The sequence below is a fragment of the Microplitis demolitor genome, chromosome 1 (genome assembly GCF_026212275.2).
Source record: "Microplitis demolitor isolate Queensland-Clemson2020A chromosome 1, iyMicDemo2.1a, whole genome shotgun sequence".
NCBI lineage: Eukaryota > Metazoa > Arthropoda > Insecta > Hymenoptera > Braconidae > Microplitis > Microplitis demolitor.
This window is the reverse complement of record NC_068545.1, coordinates 20,022,142-20,044,049: the sequence shown is the minus strand read 5'-3', so window position 1 is coordinate 20,044,049 and position 21,908 is coordinate 20,022,142. Positions and strand designations below refer to the sequence as shown.

At 35.0% G+C, this 21,908-nt stretch overlaps 2 protein-coding genes across 3 annotated transcripts; one reads left to right on the top strand and one right to left on the bottom strand.

The window, feature by feature from the left end:
- Positions 1-601: 601 nt before the first annotated feature.
- Positions 602-12,716, bottom strand: LOC103571310 (RIMS-binding protein 3). The gene is made up of 16 exons (XM_053741986.1): positions 12,640-12,716; positions 11,713-11,838; positions 10,906-11,231; positions 10,138-10,819; positions 9,745-10,060; positions 9,089-9,666; positions 8,892-9,018; positions 7,912-8,096; positions 7,370-7,774; positions 6,475-6,967; positions 6,170-6,373; positions 5,899-6,098; positions 5,584-5,829; positions 5,228-5,483; positions 3,219-3,478; positions 602-2,357 (listed from the first exon to the last, which is right to left on the bottom strand). Exons 1-16 carry the CDS (start codon positions 12,676-12,678, stop codon positions 1,860-1,862), a joined length of 4,941 nt encoding a protein of 1,646 aa, XP_053597961.1. The 5' UTR covers positions 12,679-12,716; the 3' UTR covers positions 602-1,859.
- A 1,157-nt stretch (positions 12,717-13,873) lies between these two features.
- Positions 13,874-21,869, top strand: LOC103571280 (alpha-tocopherol transfer protein). 2 transcript variants are annotated; one of them, XM_053742002.1, is made up of 5 exons: positions 13,874-13,932; positions 18,347-18,718; positions 20,022-20,385; positions 20,821-20,926; positions 21,020-21,869. In XM_053742002.1, exons 2-5 carry the CDS (start codon positions 18,438-18,440, stop codon positions 21,235-21,237), a joined length of 969 nt encoding a protein of 322 aa, XP_053597977.1. In that variant the 5' UTR covers positions 13,874-13,932; positions 18,347-18,437; the 3' UTR covers positions 21,238-21,869. The 2 variants fall into 2 exon arrangements, with proteins under 2 accessions (XP_053597977.1, XP_014300564.1); XM_014445078.2 differs by lacking the exon at positions 13,874-13,932 and adding an exon at positions 17,314-17,576.
- Positions 21,870-21,908: the final 39 nt, after the last annotated feature.

Sequence of the window (21,908 nt, the reverse complement as noted above, 5' to 3'; positions counted from 1 at the left end):
ATATTTTTCGACTGACACGTGATTTTTGAAAAAGTTTAACAAAAAAAAAATTCAAAATAATGCTCAATTATATTTACAAAAGTGATTTTTGAATGTTTGGGGGTACTTAGTCCCTCCTCCCCTACCCCATATATATACATACATATATATACACATATAATAACATTAATTAATATCTATTCCAATTTTTAAACATACATATATATATATTTATAAATATACAATAATAATTGCCAATTAATTCATACGCCTACACTCTTAGCGCTTAAATTATTTAATAATAAACATATAAATTAATAAGCCGAGAACGCGAAAACGATCGTTGCACAGTATAATAATTAATTAATTAATTAATACAATAATATTTTTCAATAAAATAATACATATATATTTGTATCAGAGGATCGCCTCGATGAACAAAAAAGAAAAGATAAATATTTATAAACAATATTTAAGTGTGTCGAGGAGGGTGAGTTTGAACGCTCGCCACCTTGATTTACATAATTTATGCTTATTATTATCATTATTACTATTATTATTATTATTATTATTATTATTATTATTATTATTATTATCATTATTTAATAATAGTGATTACTTAAATTAATAATTATTGATTATGATTATAAATTATAAATAATAAGTTTTTTTAGAGATATGATTATTGTTTTGTGTTAAGGGTGAGGCATTTCAAGGCACACCCGCCTCTCGTCCACTCGTTCTATAATTTAAAATCTACAACTCACATATCATCATCATCATCATCATCATAATCATCATCATTAATTTAATAATTTAATAATCTGTTCATCATAACTACTCGATAAATACTATAATTTAAATAGTTTAGGTGGCAGCTTCGTCCTCTCGCGTGTATAGAATTTATTCTTGTGCGCGATTTATCTTTCTTTAAAGCATCTTACATCGTCTTTAATAACTATCTAATATAATCATCAACGTAATTCCAACAGTCATTATCTCCGTAAAAGGTATCAGCCCTCGGCAGAGAGCGTTACATATGTAGAGAGATAAACAAAGTAACAAAAGATCAAGAATAAAGAGTTTAATAAGAAGACTTAACTTCTCTCAAGTATCCACACAACGTCAGTACTCAAAGCACTAAATAACTACTCAAGTTATTATTGTGAGAGCTTGTTCTCCATTTACTCTTAGATGTACAATAACGTGCTGTACTGACAAGTTTATGTAACCAGCGGCAGAGTTGCTCCGTTATTTGTGTTATACACAATCCTATTTCTCTATCGAAACGTCTTCATCAGACTTACTAATTAAACAAAGACCGGAGTCTCGGTAAACATTTTTTGTCGATTAACTCGGTTTCGGTGACGGCAGCTTTCGACAGCAACAACAATCGTATTACATAATATACAACAATACAAATACTGTATTTAATAATCCACAAAGCAGCAAGATCAACAGCAGCATTTATCATAACCAGTGTAACATATGTATAATAGCTCAAATATTATTTATCTTTAATAAATACACCAAGATCAACAGTAGGACTAAATATGTCCTTATTATCATTATTATTGTTATTAATTTTTATTATTATTATTATTATTCATTATTATTAATATTAATTATTAATTAAGTCGTTGACCTTCTCACTCTTGATAACAAATTATCAAACGTTCCAAACTATAATAGATTATTAATTTGGAACGGTACTAAAACCATTGTCACGAGACATCATTTGTCACAATGACCAGTCGATTGCTTATTTTATCATGTCCTGTATGTCTCCATGAAACCGTCACCGTCATCATCATCATCGTCTTGATTATCAGGATGATAGTGACAACGGAGACTTTGTGATTATGGAAATTAACATGGACTCACTTTCCCAGTCCGAATTTCATGAATATGAGCTCTTTACCCTTTGATAAAATGTCACCACCGGCACTGGCACCCGCCATTTCAGTGAACTTTTGCATGAGGTTGGGACCAGCGCTTGGCGGCTGCTGTTGTTGCTGTTGCTGCTGCTGATCAAGAGGCTTCTGAGCCGTGGGAATCACTGCTGGGATTCCTCGCATGGGTTTGCTTGACTGAGGTCCTTGCATAGAAGGTCCTTGGTTCTGTTGGTACTGCTGCTGACTGCCCTGTTGTTGAGGCTGCTGCTGGTAATTTTGCTGCTGGTAGCCCTGTGGACCAGGTTGCTGCTGCTGCTGCTGATAGTTGGGATTTTGTTGATTGTATCCTTGCTGATTAGGCTGCTGCTGCTGTTGCTGCTGTTGTTGTTGATAGTCCTGTTGCTGTTGGAACTGCTGAGCTTGCTGAAGACCTCCTGGCATGTTACTACCACCGACCCGATTGGCTGCGCCTCTCCCCCTCCCCTGTAAATTATTACCAGTGAATTTTTGGGTTGATTTCAAATAATCACGTCTTCCTAACGTGCTGAGAATAAAAATTTATTAAACCATTAGCTTCTTATATTAATTATTATATATAATATTTGTTTAACTTAATATTTATTTATTATCTATTTAAGTTTCGTTTTACTTTTACTGATAATGTTTATTTATGGTGTATGAGCATGTGTAAGTAAGTTGCCAAACTCAAAGCCAGAAAATTTGTTCAGCATTACGATTAAGTTGCACACATTTAGATATATATATATATATATATATAGTAGAAGTTACCGCCGGAAAATAATTTCCTTTATTTTCAAGATAAAGTTAGCGATCGTGTTGAATATTTGATATTAACTTAATCCAATTTAAACTCCCGTTTCACGTAAATTAAATTTACATAATAAAAAATAATAAATTTTTGTATCAAGAGTCACAAAGCATTTTACAAGGGTGCAACATGCCGTGCTGATTGACACTTTATATTTTGTATAATTTCAATTTTTTTTCTTGTATAATAACATTTAAGTAACTCCATTAGTACACTTGCTCACTAAATGTTTGTAGTAAACATTATTGGTAGCAAACTGTGTCCCGAGTTACGAGATATTGAGACATGATCACACAATAAATTTTGATTTACATTCATAGCAGCATAGAAATATGTAAATATCAAAGCAGTAAGCCGTTGCATGTAAAAAAAATAGCAGTCGCATATTTATAAAAGTAATTAAATTTTAAAAACAATTATAGAAGAAATAACGATAGTAATTTTTAATTAACAATAGAGGTGGTTATAATATTAATATAATATTATTTGGCAGAGGTCGCAGTGGATAAACTCACCTGCTGCTGAAGGTGAGGCGGTACGGCACCCTGCTGATGGGCCATAACGCCAACACCCTGGCCACCGTGCTGATTCGACGTTGTTACAGTTGTGTAGCTGTGGTGATTCGCTTGTTGGTACGCTAGATGCGGTGGATTGTTTTGTTGTTGTTGTTGTTGATGTTGTTGTTGTTGTAGTTGTTGTTGTTGATGTTGTTGTGGTTGTTGTTGTCTAGAGTCTAAGTGACAGACAGGGACAGACACAGGCACAATGCAGGCATCTAGCAACAGAGAAGAGAACAGAATCGTGTTGTCATTCATGGCTCATTTTTTCTTTTTGCTCCAATTACTTTTTTCTTTTTTTTTATTTGTATCACGATTAAATAATAAACCTACGTTACTTAATTAATAATTCCGTAGATTTATTTTTTATTTTCAAATCTTTTTTTTTTTATTAACATTTAATTATTGTTATTTTTTTTATTCATCAATAAAATTTACTAGGCAACAAATTTTTTAATTAACGGACATAGTAAAATTAAACGACTATAGAATTTATTGGAAGCTAAAAAAATATTTTATATCGACATACAAGTTTTAGTTTTTTTTTTTTTTTTTTTTTTTTTTTTTTTTTTTTTTATGGAAAGAAAAATAGATAATCCATTTCACGGTGAAGTAACGGAGAAAAAATATTTCTTTCTTTTTTTTCTATATTTTTATTTAATTATCTATTTATTTATTATAAAATAGATTTAAAAAAAGAAAGAATTTAAGTTCATGATCAAAAGACAGTGATAGTAAGAAAGCAAAGAGCGATACAATTAATGAACAATAAATTAAAATAATGAGTATGTTTTACATAAATTCGTTAGTCATCACCGTGAAATGGTATTAACAATTGTTAAATGGCCAGCATGACAACACGACACGAACGACAATCATGTGACACGACGACCATCGACCAGTTTCAGGCACACAGAGAGAAAGATATAAATATATATATACCACGTTATATTTAATATATATACGTATTAAATTATTTGTATTAGTGTATATATAATAATAATAACAATAATAATAGTAATAATAGTAACGATAATAAAATAAATATCAATAAAATGCAGCAACACGATCGCAGATTAACAATAGTGTCCTCATATCCCATATGTTTACCGCACATTATAATACTCATATAATAATAAATAGCTGTTATTTTAATTATTTTATTAATATCTCGTTTCAATTATAATCATGAGTTATTAGTTAATTATTATTATTATTATATAAGTACACTTATTAATGCAGTACAAAGCAGTTAATATGTACCGCATTTTTTTTTATACAAAAATACAGAAGAAAGACAGATATGTAGAGTAATAGAGCCATAGAAAATGCTCAAAGATAGATAGACAAAAATAGGAGTATATATATATATATATATATAGATATATATGTGCATATATGTATATATATATAGTAATAGATTAATATAGATACTTAATAAAATACATCGAAAGCAGCAAAGTGTTTTTTTGCATTTGTCATGTGTTAGCACGTGTTAGCTTTTATTAATAAATATTTATATATATATTTTTTTATACAAATACTTTAGCGATTGTTTATTGTTGATGTAATTTATGTAATTGCATTGGTAATGTCTTATGTCTTATTTATATAACAAGAGAGCATTATCTTAAGTACCTTGTGGATGAGACATTGGCTACGATTTATTTTAAATAATAAATATTTATGGGATATAAATAAATATAAAAACAAAATAAAAAAAGAATTTGACCCTTTGCCTGTCGCCTGGCACATTTGAGTCTCGTGTCTTGTGTTGCTTGCCGTCTCTTTTAACGATGTTTTTAATATATTTTTATTTACCGCTTGCTATTGTTAATGTTAACAAGCTGATGACGAAGAGTTAAAATTTAAAAAAATAAATAAAATAAACGCGTAGGAGTTTATAAATTCTACGTACGCTCTCTAAGTCGTGGTACTGAGGGGTGTGAATCGCGAGTAAATGTTACCTTTATTACGTCGATGCCCTGGAGGTGGTGGCTCTCGGGGCGGTGGAGGCGGTCCCCGAGCACCGGGTCCTTGACCTTGTCCCGGAGGTCGTCGCCCGGCTTGTGGAGGTTGTCCTTTATTTGGACCAGCTTCTGCTAGGAAATTACTTGGTACTAAACCACGTACACCATCCAGCTCACCCATGTAAAAACCGTCGTCGTCCATATCACCGTAAACGTATATTTCGTTGCCCGTTTGAAAACGTAATTCAACTTGCTATAATAATTATTTGTAAATATTTTTATAACGTTAATAATAAAGTTATAAGTTGAGGATAGAAAGAAAAGGGTTCATAAGAGGGTTGAAAATAAATTACCTCGGCGTCAACATTAGGCGAGAGAACTTGTGGATCATAGTCATAGAGAGCGATCATTTTTCTTACTGGCATATTGGTGTATATATCACCCCACCTGTCATTCTGGCCTCTTCTACCAGGTTGTCCTGGTCCCTGAGCACCCGGAGGTGGGTTCTTTAATTCTTGTACCATATTGTGAGGTACAAAACCACGTCTACCGCGACATTCACCCCAGTAAAAGCCGTCGTCGTCTTTATCACCGTAAACCTAGCCGAGAAAAAATTAATTTTAATAATTTATTTAATAACCTCAAGTGTTATCCAAAGATGATATTACCTTTATAGTATCACCTTCGGAGAAGGGTAATTCGATTTCACAAGCGTCAGGATTAGGCGACATGGTAGGAGGATCGTAGTCGTAGAGTGCGACGAACCAGCGAGGCCTTTTGTTTTGCTGAGCGTCTGGATGATGGGGACCACCTTGGACTTGGCCGCCTCGGCCACCTCTATAAACTAGTCCTCTACCTCTTTGAGCTCCTGGACAACGAAGATAATTATAGATACAAAGAAAAATAAATCAACAGACGAACCAAGAAATAATAAATTACCTTGTTGATCATAATATTGATCAGGACCGCGGCCTGCTCTACCAGGTACCGGTCTGTGAGTACCTGGTGGACCTTGTTGTCCTCCTTGAGGCCCGTATCTGTGATGTCCAGGATGCTGTTGCATTCCTCTACCTCTTCGCGTGGGATCATCTTCTTCACTGTAATTCGCTTCACTCGCTGAGTCTTTTGTGATCTCCGGAATGCCTAAAATCCCAGAATAAGTATAAAAATTAAATTAAATTAAATTAAATAAAAATCAATAATTGTTGATAAAAATAACCTATAGTATACAATAAAAGGCTTACCCATTTGTGAAATACTTTGTCCCGGATAAATTTCTTTATCCGAAAGATTCTCATCAGTCTCAATAATAACCTGACCGTGAGCATCGACTCTCGTGACACCCTGACGTCTCATGTGAGCCGGCACAGGCGCACCGGGGAATCTCTGACCTATTCGGCCACCACCCATACCCATGTAACCCTGCTGCTGAGGATCTCCAGAATGATCCATACCCGATTGCATGTGCGGTCCTCCGCGTAAGACGCTGCAGGGTATCGCCGTAGCACAACTATCACTCGACTGGCTCTCTCTACTTTTCGTTCTCACCGTGATAGCCTTGGGATTAAGTCCCATCAATTTATGAATATCAACTAATGCATGATCACCCGTTGGACTGTCAACGTCTGTGACCTTCTTGCCGTCCGCGTAAACCGCGTAGCCGGTGACGGCCGAACCGTTTAGGGCAACAGGCTGCCAGGTCACTAGCAAAGTGCCGTCCTGCGGTCCAGCCTCCACCTATATTATTAAAAATATAATAATAAATAATAACTCACATTTAAAAACATAAAAAACTATTTTATTTAGCACTGATCATTTTATTTAGTAAATGAATTTGAATTTTTATGATTGTCTATTCTAGTAAACCTTGATATGGACTATCATCATATCCAGTTTGCTTTTAAAAATTAACAATAGACTTTTACAAGCATTAATATATTGACTTGAATAACTACAGCTATGACTACTACTACTGCTATTACTACAACTCGTATTACTATTATTATTACTAGCGGCGTATAGATTAAAAAAAAAAGTAATAATGGTAATGATAATAATGAAGAGTAACAAAAATAACTAATGGACTATTGTATGTATCTGGGGATGAATAAAAATATAAGAAAGAAAATATATCTCAACCTGGATATCGACCGGAGGATCTGGCAGACCCTTAGAGAGAGTCTTGAAGTGTACGTGACAGGCAAGATTATTGGCCGACTGAGCGTTTTGGTCCTCAAAGTGAGTGGCACGAAGATTTTTAGCTTTCACAGTGACACGATAAATTGTCGATGGTGCAAGTCCCGTAATAGTGTGACGATAAACACCTGGTTTAACTGTCCTTACTTCAACATTGTTGACACACACTACGTGCTGATGATTGCTGTTGCTCGGGAGCCATGATATCACGGCGCTGGTCGCCGTAACATTGGATGCTTTGACCGCCGTTGGACCTATCGCGACGTCCTTTCCGATTACCATAGTGCAGGCCGCGTCCCGTGATGTTCTTCTCGAGTGTGTCACCGAGCGGACACTTATTCGGTGGGGCTGAACATCAAAGGAAAATTATTAATTAACACATACCATGTACAGCTTAGTGAATAGCGCGTGATATTTATAGAAGATAATGTACAGGAGATGTTATTATGATTATCATCATCATAATAATAATAATAAATACACACCCGAGTTGAGTCGACGCCTTCTACTAGTGCCCTCGTCCGCTCGGTTGCCTTGACGGTGACCTTGAGGACTCCATCGACGTAGACGTGGTAAGACTCCAACTGGATCTGGTTGTCCGGCGGTGTCCATCCAATCAGCACGCTCTTGTTGAGTTGCCGCTCGAGAGTGAGGTGCTGAGGCGCCGGAACTAGGTCCGAAAACAGGTACACTTCTTCAGAGGAAAAAGACAAGACAAGCCTAGCTGTAGCTAGATATAAATCTCTAAGCTATACACAACTGTCAAGCGAGCCTAAGAGCCATCAAAATTAAATATCAACCAACACACTCAGCAGACCAACGATGAACACTTAATAATAATAATTATCATTATTATTATCACTATTATAATAATGATCATTTTAATTATCATTCTTTTCATCAAATTTGCTGATGCTGAGTTGCTCTGCGTGACGATCCACTCATTGTGAGACGACTGTGCAATTATCAGTACATTACCTTGTGATTAAAACTATGCTCAGATCCAAACGTCGCCTCAAGCATCCACTGCTAAGAGATAATTGTCAAACTATGCAACATTGCATGCCAATCTTTTTTGACTCATACTATTTTTTCTTTTTTTTAGTTCATTGGTAGATTTAAAAGCATTCGTTCGTTGAATTAGATAATCTTAAGTTAAATTTTAAACGGAAAACATGCAGCGCGAACACAAACCAGCTTTTTAAATATTTTAGAAATACATAAAGCTCTAAGTCAAAATTCCAAAACTTTTAACTCGGGTGATTAATAAGCAATGACGATTGTAGCCATATAATTTTATAAAATCGTCAAGACAAATATTAACTACTAGTTACTATTAGTCAGTCGCTAGTCTAAATATATACATATACATGTATATAAATATATATAATATGGTTTATGTTCGACAGATTAGTTTGATAAAAATTACTCCACTGATGACGACACAACTTCGAGCTTAACCAACCTGGCGGTTCTTGTTCATCCTCCTCAGCAATATTGTCTAGTTCCGCGTACGCCGATAGCTCTGCTTGACGATTTCTGTTACCTTCCTCTAGTGCCGCTAACTCTAGGTCAATGTCTTGTAGATAACACTGCAATCAATAAAAATAATTATAGCTGCAAGTTATTATTAATAGGTGATAGATAATAGGTAAAAAATACTTGTGGAATATTCGTCGAAGCAGCGTCATCAACATCTCGCAGTCCCATCACAGCTTGATGGAATTCCAAAAGATCATCACCAACGAGTTTTTGTACAAAATTCGCGGGTACGAGTCCTCTGCGGCCATCTAGTGTTTCAGCGTCAAGAAACCCGTCATCGTCGGGCTGTCCCCAAACTAATAAATAATCACCACCTTGAACTGGAAGCTCAGCTTCAGGATTTTCATTAGGCGAGTGTTGAAAAGGCTCATAGCTAAAACGCGCTATATAGACATAACATCTGCCCTTTCCAGGAATGTCAAGCATGTCTACCTGACCTTCGGGTAAAATATTTTCACTGGTAAGTCGATCCAGTGGATTTGTCAGTATTCCCGTTGGTATTTTTGGCATCTGACGCGGACCAAGAAAATGGTGTCCCGTCGTGGAGGTTGCGGTTGGAGATGTAGCCCGTAAACTTTGTTGTATTTGATTAATAATAGCTTGTTGGTGGAGCTGATTTGCTTGAGATTGCGCTGACAGCTGCTGCATTGCCTGCAGAGGATCATTTATTGCTTGAAGCAAACCACCTGACGATGATCCTGCATTTATTATTTATCATAATAGTTTTATAATAAACGTAGCATGTGAATAAATAACATATGGGAATTTAAATATACCTGAGCTGACGCCAGAAGTGCCAAAGGCATTGGTCCCGACAGTCGAGTAAGTTGATCCAGTTGTAGAATAACTGGTTTGAACGCTTGAGTAGGGAAGCACTGATTGGGATACACTTGGGAGTACACTAAGGGCTGAGTGATAAGACGACGACGAATACGGCGGTAATGATGATAGTGTCGTTTGCGTGAGATTTGACTGGGGTACTGAGTAATTATGATGACCCAGCTGATGCGTCGTACCATAACTACTCACAACTCCCGACGTGAAAGTTCCATTTGGGTGAGATGCCAGCGTTAAATTTTGATAGTTCGTACTCTAAAAACCATTTAGTTATCAATTAATTATAAAGTTTTAATTATTTTAACAGGATTCAACAAAAAACATTGACGAACCTGTTGAGTTCCGTTAAGAAAAGTTTGCCCAGTCTGACCACCGGGTTGGCTATAATGGGGCAGGACACTCTGACTAGTGGATCCCAGGTACGTACTCGAAACAGGCAGCTGTGACTGATGAGTTTGCTGCTGTTGCTGCTGCTGATTTTGTTGCTGCATAGGCTGTTGATAAGACTGCGTGTGTGTATGTGGATAACTTTCTTGATATTGATTGCTTGTAAAATGTGTGTGCGCTTGTTGCTTTTGCTGCTGCTGCTGCTGCTGCTGCTGCTGTTGTTGTTGTTGGGACGTGAGACTAGTTTGAGGATGAGAACTAGTCATGTCGACGTGTGTCTGATGTTGATGATGATACTGCTGTAGTTTCTGCTGAAAGGCTGATTGAGATTGGCTTGTTGTCAGTGACGACGGGGCGGGTGGGATTGGTTCGCTGTAGTGATATGGTGGTCCATTGGGTGTAAGAGGTGGACATCCAGGCATCATTGGTGTCAAAGGCATAGGTGATCCGACGTAGTGAGATACACCTAGATCACCGAGCTCAAGTGCGTGTGGATGTGGTGGATGCTGGTGTTGTTGGTTTAGGCTTGGTAGATTTTCAGCACTTGATCGTAGGATTCGTTGACCTGAGGATGGCTGCTGAGTCGTTACACCTCTCGTGTGATCCAGCTCATGAAGAATCCGGCCACTGATTAATTAAATTAAATCAAATAAATAGTTCAATATTTTGATAATTGGAAGATTGAAGTTTTACAAAAAAGGAATGAAACGTACTACCTAGTATCTTGCTCAATTTTTGCGATCATCCTGTCGATTTCCGAACCCGAAGGTGGCCACGTGGTTCCAGTAATACTGGAAGTTGCTGTTGAACCCGGGCCACGACTGCGTGCTCGCCTAAGACTCGTCAACTCTAATGACAATTCCTCGTGCCTCACCATCTGTAACTCTGTTTTTTTCTCCAATTCACGTATCTTGGACTGCAATGCCTCAACAGACTCTGGTCCTTGGTATCTGCCTGCTAGCTTTTCCCGCAACTGATTCTGTGCATCGGCATGCTGTCGTTCCAAATCCGCCCTGCGAGCCTCCGTCTCGCGCATTTGCTGAAAGTTTAATAAAAAAATTTTTCACTTGCATAAAACCACATTTTACATTTTTATTTATATATGTTCACATTTTTATGTATAAAAAAAAAATCTATTATCAGTAAGAGCTTTCTCATTTTCTTGTAGATTTTAATAACCGAAATGTCTGGCTGATTTTGGAAAGACTCGACGACAAAAATCGTTTGCGTGGCATTAATAACTGCTGAAGCAGAGGTACATATATATAAAAATAAAAAAAAAATAAAGAGAGAATAAAAAAATTTGAGGGAAAGAGATTCTCATTGTGTCTGGCATTGCCCGGAGCCGTCGCGTGGGCGTTATTCTCAGTACCATCATCTCGTATTCAATAAAAATGGTGTTTTACTTACCTAATTTGAAATTAAAAAGACATAACATTATATCAACTCTAATTAAATAAAATAATTGATTAAACACGTATTTTATATAATATGCATTCAAAAATAAACATATATATTACCTCCAAAATAGATTCAAGCACCGGATCCTGCATGATGGCTCTCCCGGAGGCCGCGATGGCAGCTCCAGTACCCAAATGCTGTACGGCCTGGGGTAACGTGGACCCGCCACCTCCAACGCCACAGCACTGCAATAAAACTCCATAATGAATTATCTAGTCTATCACCAAACAGTCCGCAATATTAAAGATTATTATTAATAGTAATAAAAAAAAATAATAACTAAAATTGACAACAAGTAGCATTGAATCAATAAATAAATAAATTATATACAAAGCATACTGTAGATTGACTACAACTAAAGAGCAATAATACAATTTATCACAAGTCCTCTTGGGACACTGATCAATACCATGGAATAATCATACTCATTATTGAATAGGTATCATATAATATCCAATTTGACCTCCTGCATCAATACATCTTGACTATAAATTCCAAAATCCCATTGAAAATTTAATGTATATATATATGTATATATATATATATATGCACGTAGATGTATATCTATATTATATACATGTACATATATTGAATAACAGCAGCAGAAGACACCTACGCATGTCGAGGAGATACTAGCCTACACGCACTACCCACTATACTCTCATTACTCTCCTTGATTCTACAGCTAAACTCACTCTACGTACTCTCAAATCAATGGAGAGAATATGGCATTGATTGTTGGACTATATCCTTACTCAATCTAAATGACGATGAAATAACTAATTGTAAGTACAAAGAGGTACTGAGTTTTCTATTCATGTCAAAGGCATTGGAGATGATTAATATGATAGCAATAGTAATAGTAACAGTAATAATAAAATGATGACAGTATAAATGATTATTATTTTATATACTGATGTATGTAAAAATTTATAGTGTACAAAGAGCCGGATTAAAATTTATCTAGATGATCAACTAAGTCTGACCTTGTACATTTTGTAGGTGTACGAAGTGCCGAACGACATATTGAACAGCACGTCACCCTTTGGCTGATGATGAGCGACGTTCGCGCGCTTTTAATTGCAAGTTGCGCTGGAAATAGATAACAGAGAGAACCAACTGTTCATGTTTTCGATTTTTTTATCAGGAATTACTGTAGAGCTTGGAACTATAAACGGTTTTCAAATATATATTTTTTTTTAAATTAATGGCCTGGTGATTAGTAGTAAGTATTTAGTAATTAGTGATCGGTGATAACTGATAACAGCTGATGAGTTAATCAATGGTGTTGAGTAATTTATGCAAATCGACTGGTTGATTATCTATTGTAATTTAAGAATAAACGGTACAATTATGCGATGTGATGTGTGATGAATTAAGTTAAATGAAAGGGAAACGACATATCGTCTGATTAACGTGTACGTTCTACTACTTAGTCGACTCGCATCGAGTTTAGTACTACTGACGGACTATATACCTGTCCAAGTAATTACTCTCAGTACGCATAATGTCAAACAAACACGCATGTCTTTCTAGTAGCTTTGATTCATTCTATTGAGAAGTAGTTTCTCGCAATAATGTACTAGAGATAAACTAAAAACTAAAAAATTTTAATAAATTAAAAGTGTCGAGTACATTTTTATAAGATCAAAAAAAAAAAATATAATCCCGGTGGTATTTAGATTTGTACATTTGTGAAGAGTGATCCAGTTTCACCACAATGATCCCTCCCCATGGTAAAAACCAGCAGCTTTTAAGCTTAAGCTTGAGGCTTTTTTTTGTTCTCTCAGTCGCTTTATCTGGATGTAAAACTATAAATAATCAACTCGTCGAATGATCGATTGTCTTCTTGAGTATTTATATGCATTAAGCAAGAAGTAAAAATGCTAAGAGGTACAACCAAAAGAACGTGATTGTTTGTTAAAGTTGCAAGAGATAGTTATAAGATTTGAATTTAAATAAGAATAAGAATAATAATAAGAAGAAGAATCGGCAGAGGAAGTAGATGCACGAATGTGATAGCTTTTGAATAATAGCAAACTCGTAATTTTAAATGACATGTTACCTGACAGTTGGAGGTAAATTTAAGAATTTGCAATTTAACGTCGACCAGTGGAAATGTGGCCGTACGTTCTACTACCAACGAATCTACTGCGAGAGCATACTACCCGAGAAAGAGAGACAGAGAGAGAAAGAGATTATTCGTGGTTTAAAAGTGAGGTCAAGATAAACTCTAAAGCCAGTATACGACTAAAGTAAGCCGCAGAGATTGATTCACGGTGAGAATTCATTTTTAGTTAAAAAAATAATTTCATTTTATCCTTATTAAAAATTTTTTTTTGTTTGCAACAATAATTTATCTAGACTTAATGTAAATTAAGTAAGTAAGTAAATAAGAGGGTGTGGGTCAAGGGGGATTGAATCCAGATGAGGGTGGTCGGTTAAATCAGCAGCACGGCACTGCTTATTGATCTCACTACTAAAGATACGTAGTATATATATACGAGTCTCACCGGGCGTCACACACCACTCTGCGTACTACCACCGGGTGCATGACAAGTCTTCCCACACACGCAATACACCTACACACATTTACATACATACATATGCGTATGTATACAGCCTACTCAATTACACATACATGCATATGTATGTATGTTCGTACAAACGTCTATATATATATATATATATATATATATATATATATATATATAGACTTGCAGGTACAGAAATATGCGTGAATGTATGGACGTGTGTATGTGTAGAGTTAGCAGAGTGTAAGACTGAAGACGTTGAAAAAAGATAATGAAAAAGAATTACGGCGAAAAAAAGGTTTAAAAAATTTTTCACTCGCCGCCATCGTTACACTTTAGCTCCATCTCGACTCTAGGCCAAACTATATATAACAGATCTCTTCATCCTCACAATCTTATCAATAAGCGTCGATAAAATATTTATTTCAACACTTGCTAAATCTTCCCTACGCACCAATCACACCACTAGAAAAATATATGATTGACCAATAAAAAAAAATAAAATAAAACAGAAAAAAAACAATTAATTAAATTAAAAAGTAATTAAAAATAAAACGTGATAGAGATTAATAGTAGACTATGATAACACTCACGATAACCGAATCGAAGGGATTGTGGCAGGCCAGGGCTGCTGCTGGTGATGAAAAACTTTCCGCGAGAGGCGAGAGAGAAAACGAGGAAGTTTCTCGTTAGTCAGTGTCTTGGACGTTTCAATTTTTGTCTTGGTAATTTTTCGTTTGTTCAACCCTTAAAACTTGAGCTTATTCTTATTCTCTATTCCCCTTTCTCTCTTTTTTGTATTCTTCTTGAATTTTTTTTTCTGTTACTTAAACTTATTCTAAAACTTGGTTGTCTTTATGTATATTAAATCCTCCTTATCTGTACACCCACTTAAAATAAATCCACGATCTTGGTTAAATCCTCACTTAGACACTCGCTCTCGGGAAAATCCCGTGTATTTAAATATTTTTCACTGGGCAACCATCTCGAGTGACTACTCAGTCAGCCCCCGTGATCTCTGCTCGGTCACGGTGAGGCAGGGCTGCTGCTGGTGCTACTGCTGGTTTTGGATTGCTCGGCGGTGGCGGTGGTGGGTGGGCGCGATAACGACGGGAATGAGAACGACGGCGACGGCGACGACGATGACGATGATTTCGACGAGAGCCAGCTCTCCGAGGCCCCCGCGAGAGGCATAGACGAGAGTTGAGAGTAGTCAAGCGACACCTACCACTGTAAGCTCTCACTAACTACCACCCCCGCTGCTAACACAACCTCCCTGCGACGGGGACGACGCGCGAGCGCTCTCGTAGCTTGCGCAAGCTCGGGGGTGAGTAGTAGTCGTCCCCTCTTCTTACATCGTCACGGCAGATATGGGTCACTCGTGGATCGATGAGAGGGACGCCTGGCACACGCCGACTGCTCTGCTACCTATCACAAAAGACCAATCAATAACGACACACCGTAGCAATCTCCAATATCTTACTGCTACGCTTAGACTTTTCTTATTCTTCTTTTCTTACTCATCTCTTATAAGGCTTTTTCTCTGCCAAGCTAACCAACCTGCTGACACCTTAATTTTCTTAATATATACATTGATCCCGACATGATATGATCATTCCTTATTCCTCTCACATCATGAGCAGACATTATTTCATTCCGTTGACGTTGATCCACAAAAAGAAAAAATTTTTTAAATAAATCTACTGGCTGTGACAAATTCCTCGTACCTATATATTTTAAAAAGGGATTTGGATGGATTTTAAGGCCGACAGCTTTCCCAATCTCGTTTTCATTCATCCAGTTAATTTCTCTATAGTTTTATAAAACAATAAAAATAAAAAAAAAATCATTTGATTTCCAACTAATTGCCTCAGTATGCAATTGACAGACGTGTGTATAGGAAAGGAGTAGAGCGCTTGCGTGCCGTTTAAATCATCCCTCCAACGTTTCGACGAAAAGGGGGTAAAATATTATTTTCCCTCACTCCTTCTTCTCCTCTTATCTCCTCATACCCTCGACCCCCTCGACGGTGTATCCAGAAATAAACTGGAGCAGAACGCATGCGTCAGCCCAGTCTGTCAATTGGTCGAGAACAAGGGGCGCGAGTATACTCTAGGTGCTGTTGTGTGCATGTATCACCATCACCACCAGCAACATCATCTCTTTCTGTCTATCCTTCGTGTCCTTCAATGTATGACGTCATGTTGTGGACACCACCAACAGAGTTCTCTTTCTGGCTGGTCTGCATGCCACTACCACCACCGCCTTCGCTCTCTCACCCTGGTAGGTCGTACGGGCTTATCAATGAACGTACGGAGAGCTTCCGCCGGTGGCGGTTCTGTCTTCTCTCTTCTCTTTCGCTCTCTCACTCCCGCCACTTTTACACACATTTTTTCTTGTAGTATGACACTGGACTTCAACCATTCTCTGACGTATCACTTTATTGTGTATTAAATCCATTACTATGATGATTAATTGATTCATAAATAATTTATATAATAATAAAAATAATGAGAATGATGATGATGGTCAATGAAAATGTTGGTAATGAAACCTGATGAAAGCTCCAGCTTTTTTAATATGTACCAAAAATCTAGATTAAGTAAATACAGTGGGCGAGGGTCAGACATTTCAAAGAGATATATTTAAGTAGAAACTGTACATCTTAATAAGACACAGACCAGCTTCAAATAATTAGAAAAGTTTATGAAAGTTTATTCAGCTAAAGTTGATGCATTTTTTTTTTTACATTAATTACACTATTTCAAGATTTTTATCTGCTTTAATTACCAGAATAAATTTATTAAATAATTTAGGTAGTCTGCGGAATATAATTATCAATTATTACTGATGCCGTGTTCAAAAATAAACTTAATACTTGGAGTAAATACTGTTTAATAATAAAATACCAGAGTGTACATAATTATTTTATGTACTTGTACTCGTTGATTGAAAAGAGTAAAAAAATTTCCCTCTCTCTATCAACCATCACAATCTATTCCTTTCTCTGATGACGTTATTTTTCGTTTGAGATCGGTGTTTTCTCCGATTATGTAAAACGCGCAATTGCGCGTGTGTGATTTAAACCAGCAACCGGTTCAGACAACGACCACCACGATCATTAGAATTATTTTCTTTATATACCTGTAAGTAAGACACCAGTCTTACTTTCATTTATCATTCGGCGATGTCTGCATGTCTCTTGAAAAAATTATTTTTAATCCTTACTAAGCATTTTTATTAAATAACAAAAAATCATAACAATAAAAATAAAAATAAAAAATATTGTCAAATGATTGAGTGGTTGAGAAATCGAATTCTGGAGCACTGATTCAACGGAATAAAATTTTTAAACGAACTAAAAACATTTGAAGTAAAGGAAATAGCTGGTAAGCACGCTCATATATTTTGTTATATTATTCAGAAGATAGTATGTCTTCATGAGAAGTACTTACTTCATACTCAATCAATAAATCAATATAATGATGTTTTTAAAAATTTAAATAAATTGATAATGAAACTCATTTTTTTATTTTACCCGCTATAAATTTACTAGTCTAACTTCTTAATTGCCCATTATCCATTACGAAACTTTTACAAGTGATACAACACACACTTTTACCCAAAACATTTTAACTCATTACTTCATTATTTTTTTTTAATTAAAGAATTTGTTTAGTTTTTTTTTTTTTTTTTTTTTTTTTTTTTTTTTTTTTTAATAACTCAAGTACTTGACTTTAATAATTTCGCAACAAATAAAACGTACTCAACATATATTATTTTAAAACAGTCAAATATTGCAGCAATGGCGCGTTGAGCAAAATAAAAAATATAAATATTAATTACTAAACATGAATTATTCACGTGACTTACAATAGAGGTTCAAACGGGCCTAGTTGTTTCTATAATTTCCTTCCCAGAAGTCACCAACAATTTACTCTACGTGTAAATAACACACTTCTAAATTAAATTTATCGATCATTTTTCTTAGTAAAACTAAATTATTAAAAAAAAAAAAAGTACATAATTTTAGGTCAGTTATTCAAACTCCACCTCATTAATTTAAAATAAATTATGCCTCATTAGACTATAATTAAATCTCGACTAATTGAAGGTAATATTATCTTAGAATAATAAATTACTCCCTTTAATTTTACAGAAACCGCTTCAATTGTTATCAAAATAATTCACCTATTGAATTATAAGTATTGTTATTATAATTATTATCATAACTAAAAATATTATTGCTAATGAGTACAATGAAACTTGGACATACAATTGAAGACTCTCGTAAGAATTACCCAGAGCTTACTAAAGAAATATTGGATGAATTACGTGTATGGATAGCAGCCAGAGGTGTAACACAAGTTCCTGACGAAAAGTTAGCCCTATTTGCTCACAGTTGTTACTTTGACCTCGAGGCGGCAAAAAAATGTATGACTGTATATTATAAGCTAAGAGCAACAGTCCCTGAATTTTTCAGCAATCGTGATCCTCGGGCTGAATATCTTCAACATTCACTGCGAGCACTGTACGTATTAATTTAATACATTACGATTAATGGAATTAATTAATAGTATTACATTTACACTGTAAAAAATTGGGAGTCATCAAGGATTTTAATTCAATTCGAATTTACTCCGTCATTTGGAGTTTTAAAAAAAATAACTCAGCGGAGTGATTTCATTTAAATTTCACTCTGACCTGGAGTTTTAATATTAAATTTAACTCCCCTTCGGAGTAAATTTCACTCTGAGGGTATTAAATAAATAAACAGTCATCCGCTCCGCATTTACTCCGGATTTAATCCGCTTTCACTCCGCAAATTTTTTTCAGTGTATGTATAATAGAAAATAGTAATGTCGGATAAAATTATAGCTTTAATTTCTCTGCAATTTAACGTTGTCTCATATACTCATGTACGTGTATGTTATACTGAAAAAAAAAAAAAAAAAAGATAAATAAAATCATGAGTTCATTCTTCACAGGCTCTTGAAGTGAATTAAACGAACTAAAAATTAACGAGCCAATAAATTAAATGCTTGAAAAATAATTGTGAAAATCCTGTCATTGTCTTTTATTTGTTTATTTATTATGATTATTTTTTTCAACACTTACTTTAATGTCTTTTGCAGTCTATTTACTTGAAATATTATTAAGTGTTAATTATTAACAAACATTTATTTTAACAGTTTATTTAATATTATTTCTCTGAAGTTTATAAAACGTACTTGAAGCGGCGAAGTAAATTAGCAGCTTACCTTGGTGATACAACGTGTACCTCAACGTAAATTATTATTAAGTTAATAAGAAACCACGATAAATTCTCAGCAACTTATTGGATCAATTTGCCCGCTGAGCATATGTCAATAACATTTTTTTTTTTAATACTTTTCTATTAGGTATAGCCGATTTGGCATCCCAGGTGTTATCTTATTTCCGTTTCCTGCGATAATATATAAAGATATTCGGCTTGTTATTTTCTGACACTAAAATATTATTACAGTACATTTATATAAATCCAACGCATTATGAATATTTATTTCAGTCTCTAACGCGTTTTATGATTTAGACTTAAAAAAAATATTTTTTTTACTGTACAAGTGTACATAATACGTTTATACTTTTCCGATATCTGAAATGATATGAAAATATAATTATAGTAATACTTATATTTATAAATAGTTATACTTAACTACATTAACTTTCAGTATCTTACCTTTCTCCTTTTTATTTTTACTACAATAAATAGTAATTACTTATAAATAAATTTATAACGTAGAACATAAATGATAAAATGTCAAATAATATTTTATTATATAAAATTTTTTCAGACAATTTGTAAGTTTACCAAAACGAGACAAAAATGGTAACCAAATAATATTTCACCGTCTTGCTGACACGCGCCCCAATCAGTACATGTTCGATGACGGGATAAAGCTGCTGCAGATGTCTGTAGACGCAAGTCTTTACAACGAAGGCTGTGCTCCAGGTTACATATTTCTTTTTGACATGCAGGGTGTACGTCTAGGTCACTTGACCAGGCTTTCAATCACCAGCATACGCAGATTTTTTGAATATTTGCAAGAAGGTCTACCAGTGAGGCTTAAAGGGATCCATGTGCTCAATGCCGTGTGGTTCATGGACAAGGTTCTCGCGCTTATTCGACCTTTCATGAAGCGAGAGTTATTTGACAACGTAAGTATACGATTATTATTATTATTAATATAATAATAAATAATTCTCATAAACTTACGGCTTATATAACATTGTCTTGCTTTTGCTCTTACTCGTGCGCTTGCTCTTTTAGTCTTTATTATTAGCACCTGTATATTAAAATTCTATTCAGCTTCAGGTACCCGCAGATATAACAAACTTAATTTAAAATAATTATTAAAATTTATTTAAATGAATTTTTTTATACTGTAAATTTTTAAACAGCCAATCAGCATTCAAAATTTATCTAGCCGTTTTTTAATTTTAACCTTAAGTACAAACTAGGTCACTTTTACACAAAAAAAAGGGATTTCTTGCCTCAAAAAATCTTTTTTTTCTGTATAGAAACTCCGCTATTTAGTTGTTTTTACTTGTAATAAATAAATTAATAATGAAAATAATTTTAAAAAACTACAGCTTCATCTTTATACTGGAGATGTGGCGGAAATTTATCCACATATTCCTCCTGAATGTTTACCCAAGGACTTCGGAGGAGAATTAGATTCATTAGAGACTCTTCACGGTAATTTAATCTACATATAAATATAACAATTATTAATTAAAATGCTTGGTTGTTACACCAGCTTTCTAAAATATTTAATTTATATTTTCACAGAGCAGCACTGCGAGAAATTATACAAACTCCGAGATTACTTTTTAGAAGAAGAACGTCTTTTCCGTGGTTGGCAAACACCCGAAAAAAAGTCCTCGCCCTCCGACTCCGAAGTATCGGGTATAAATGCAAGTGTTATTGGTGACAATGATGTTAATCATCGCAATGGCAATGGCAATGATAATGATAATGACAATCACAATCATGACAATGTAAAATAATAAAATCAATAAAAACTTTTTACTCGAACAAAAATACATTTTTTATGATATATTGAAGCCTACATATAATTGAATAAAATAATACGATAAAAAAATACTTTTGTTCTTCTCATCATCTTCAACTTAACCAGAGTATAGAATGAAGGAAAACAAAGGGTAGTAATCTAGCCTCAATTGAATTATCCAAGTGGCGTGGGTCGTTGTGCCGGCATTCAACGTAAGCGTAACGTAAACGTAAATTGTATACACAAAACAAATATATGTGTGGCAATACCTCGCTCTGTATTATATACATTTATATTTATATTTATACCTATACTACCTACTGCCAAGCAGGTACCAGGTAGTAGATGTCTGTACTCCTTTCCATGACCTCTCCATCATCTCCAGTCAACTGTTCGCTGTATGTGTTTATCACGCCCACACCAGCTAGCATCACATCATATCAAGGAATACTCTGATCCAAGTCACCAACACCAAGATCAAGAGACTCCGAACCTGAAGCATGCGCGATACCTACTCTAGGACTAAATCAAGCCAAGCGGCAACGGTAGGCAGAGAAAGAGAGATGAAAGGTGAGGGGACCAACTGAAAACTCTAGTACACAGAGTAAACCTCTGTAGCTGTTGATTGTACGTGACTGCTATTTAACTGTATACGTGTAATCGAAC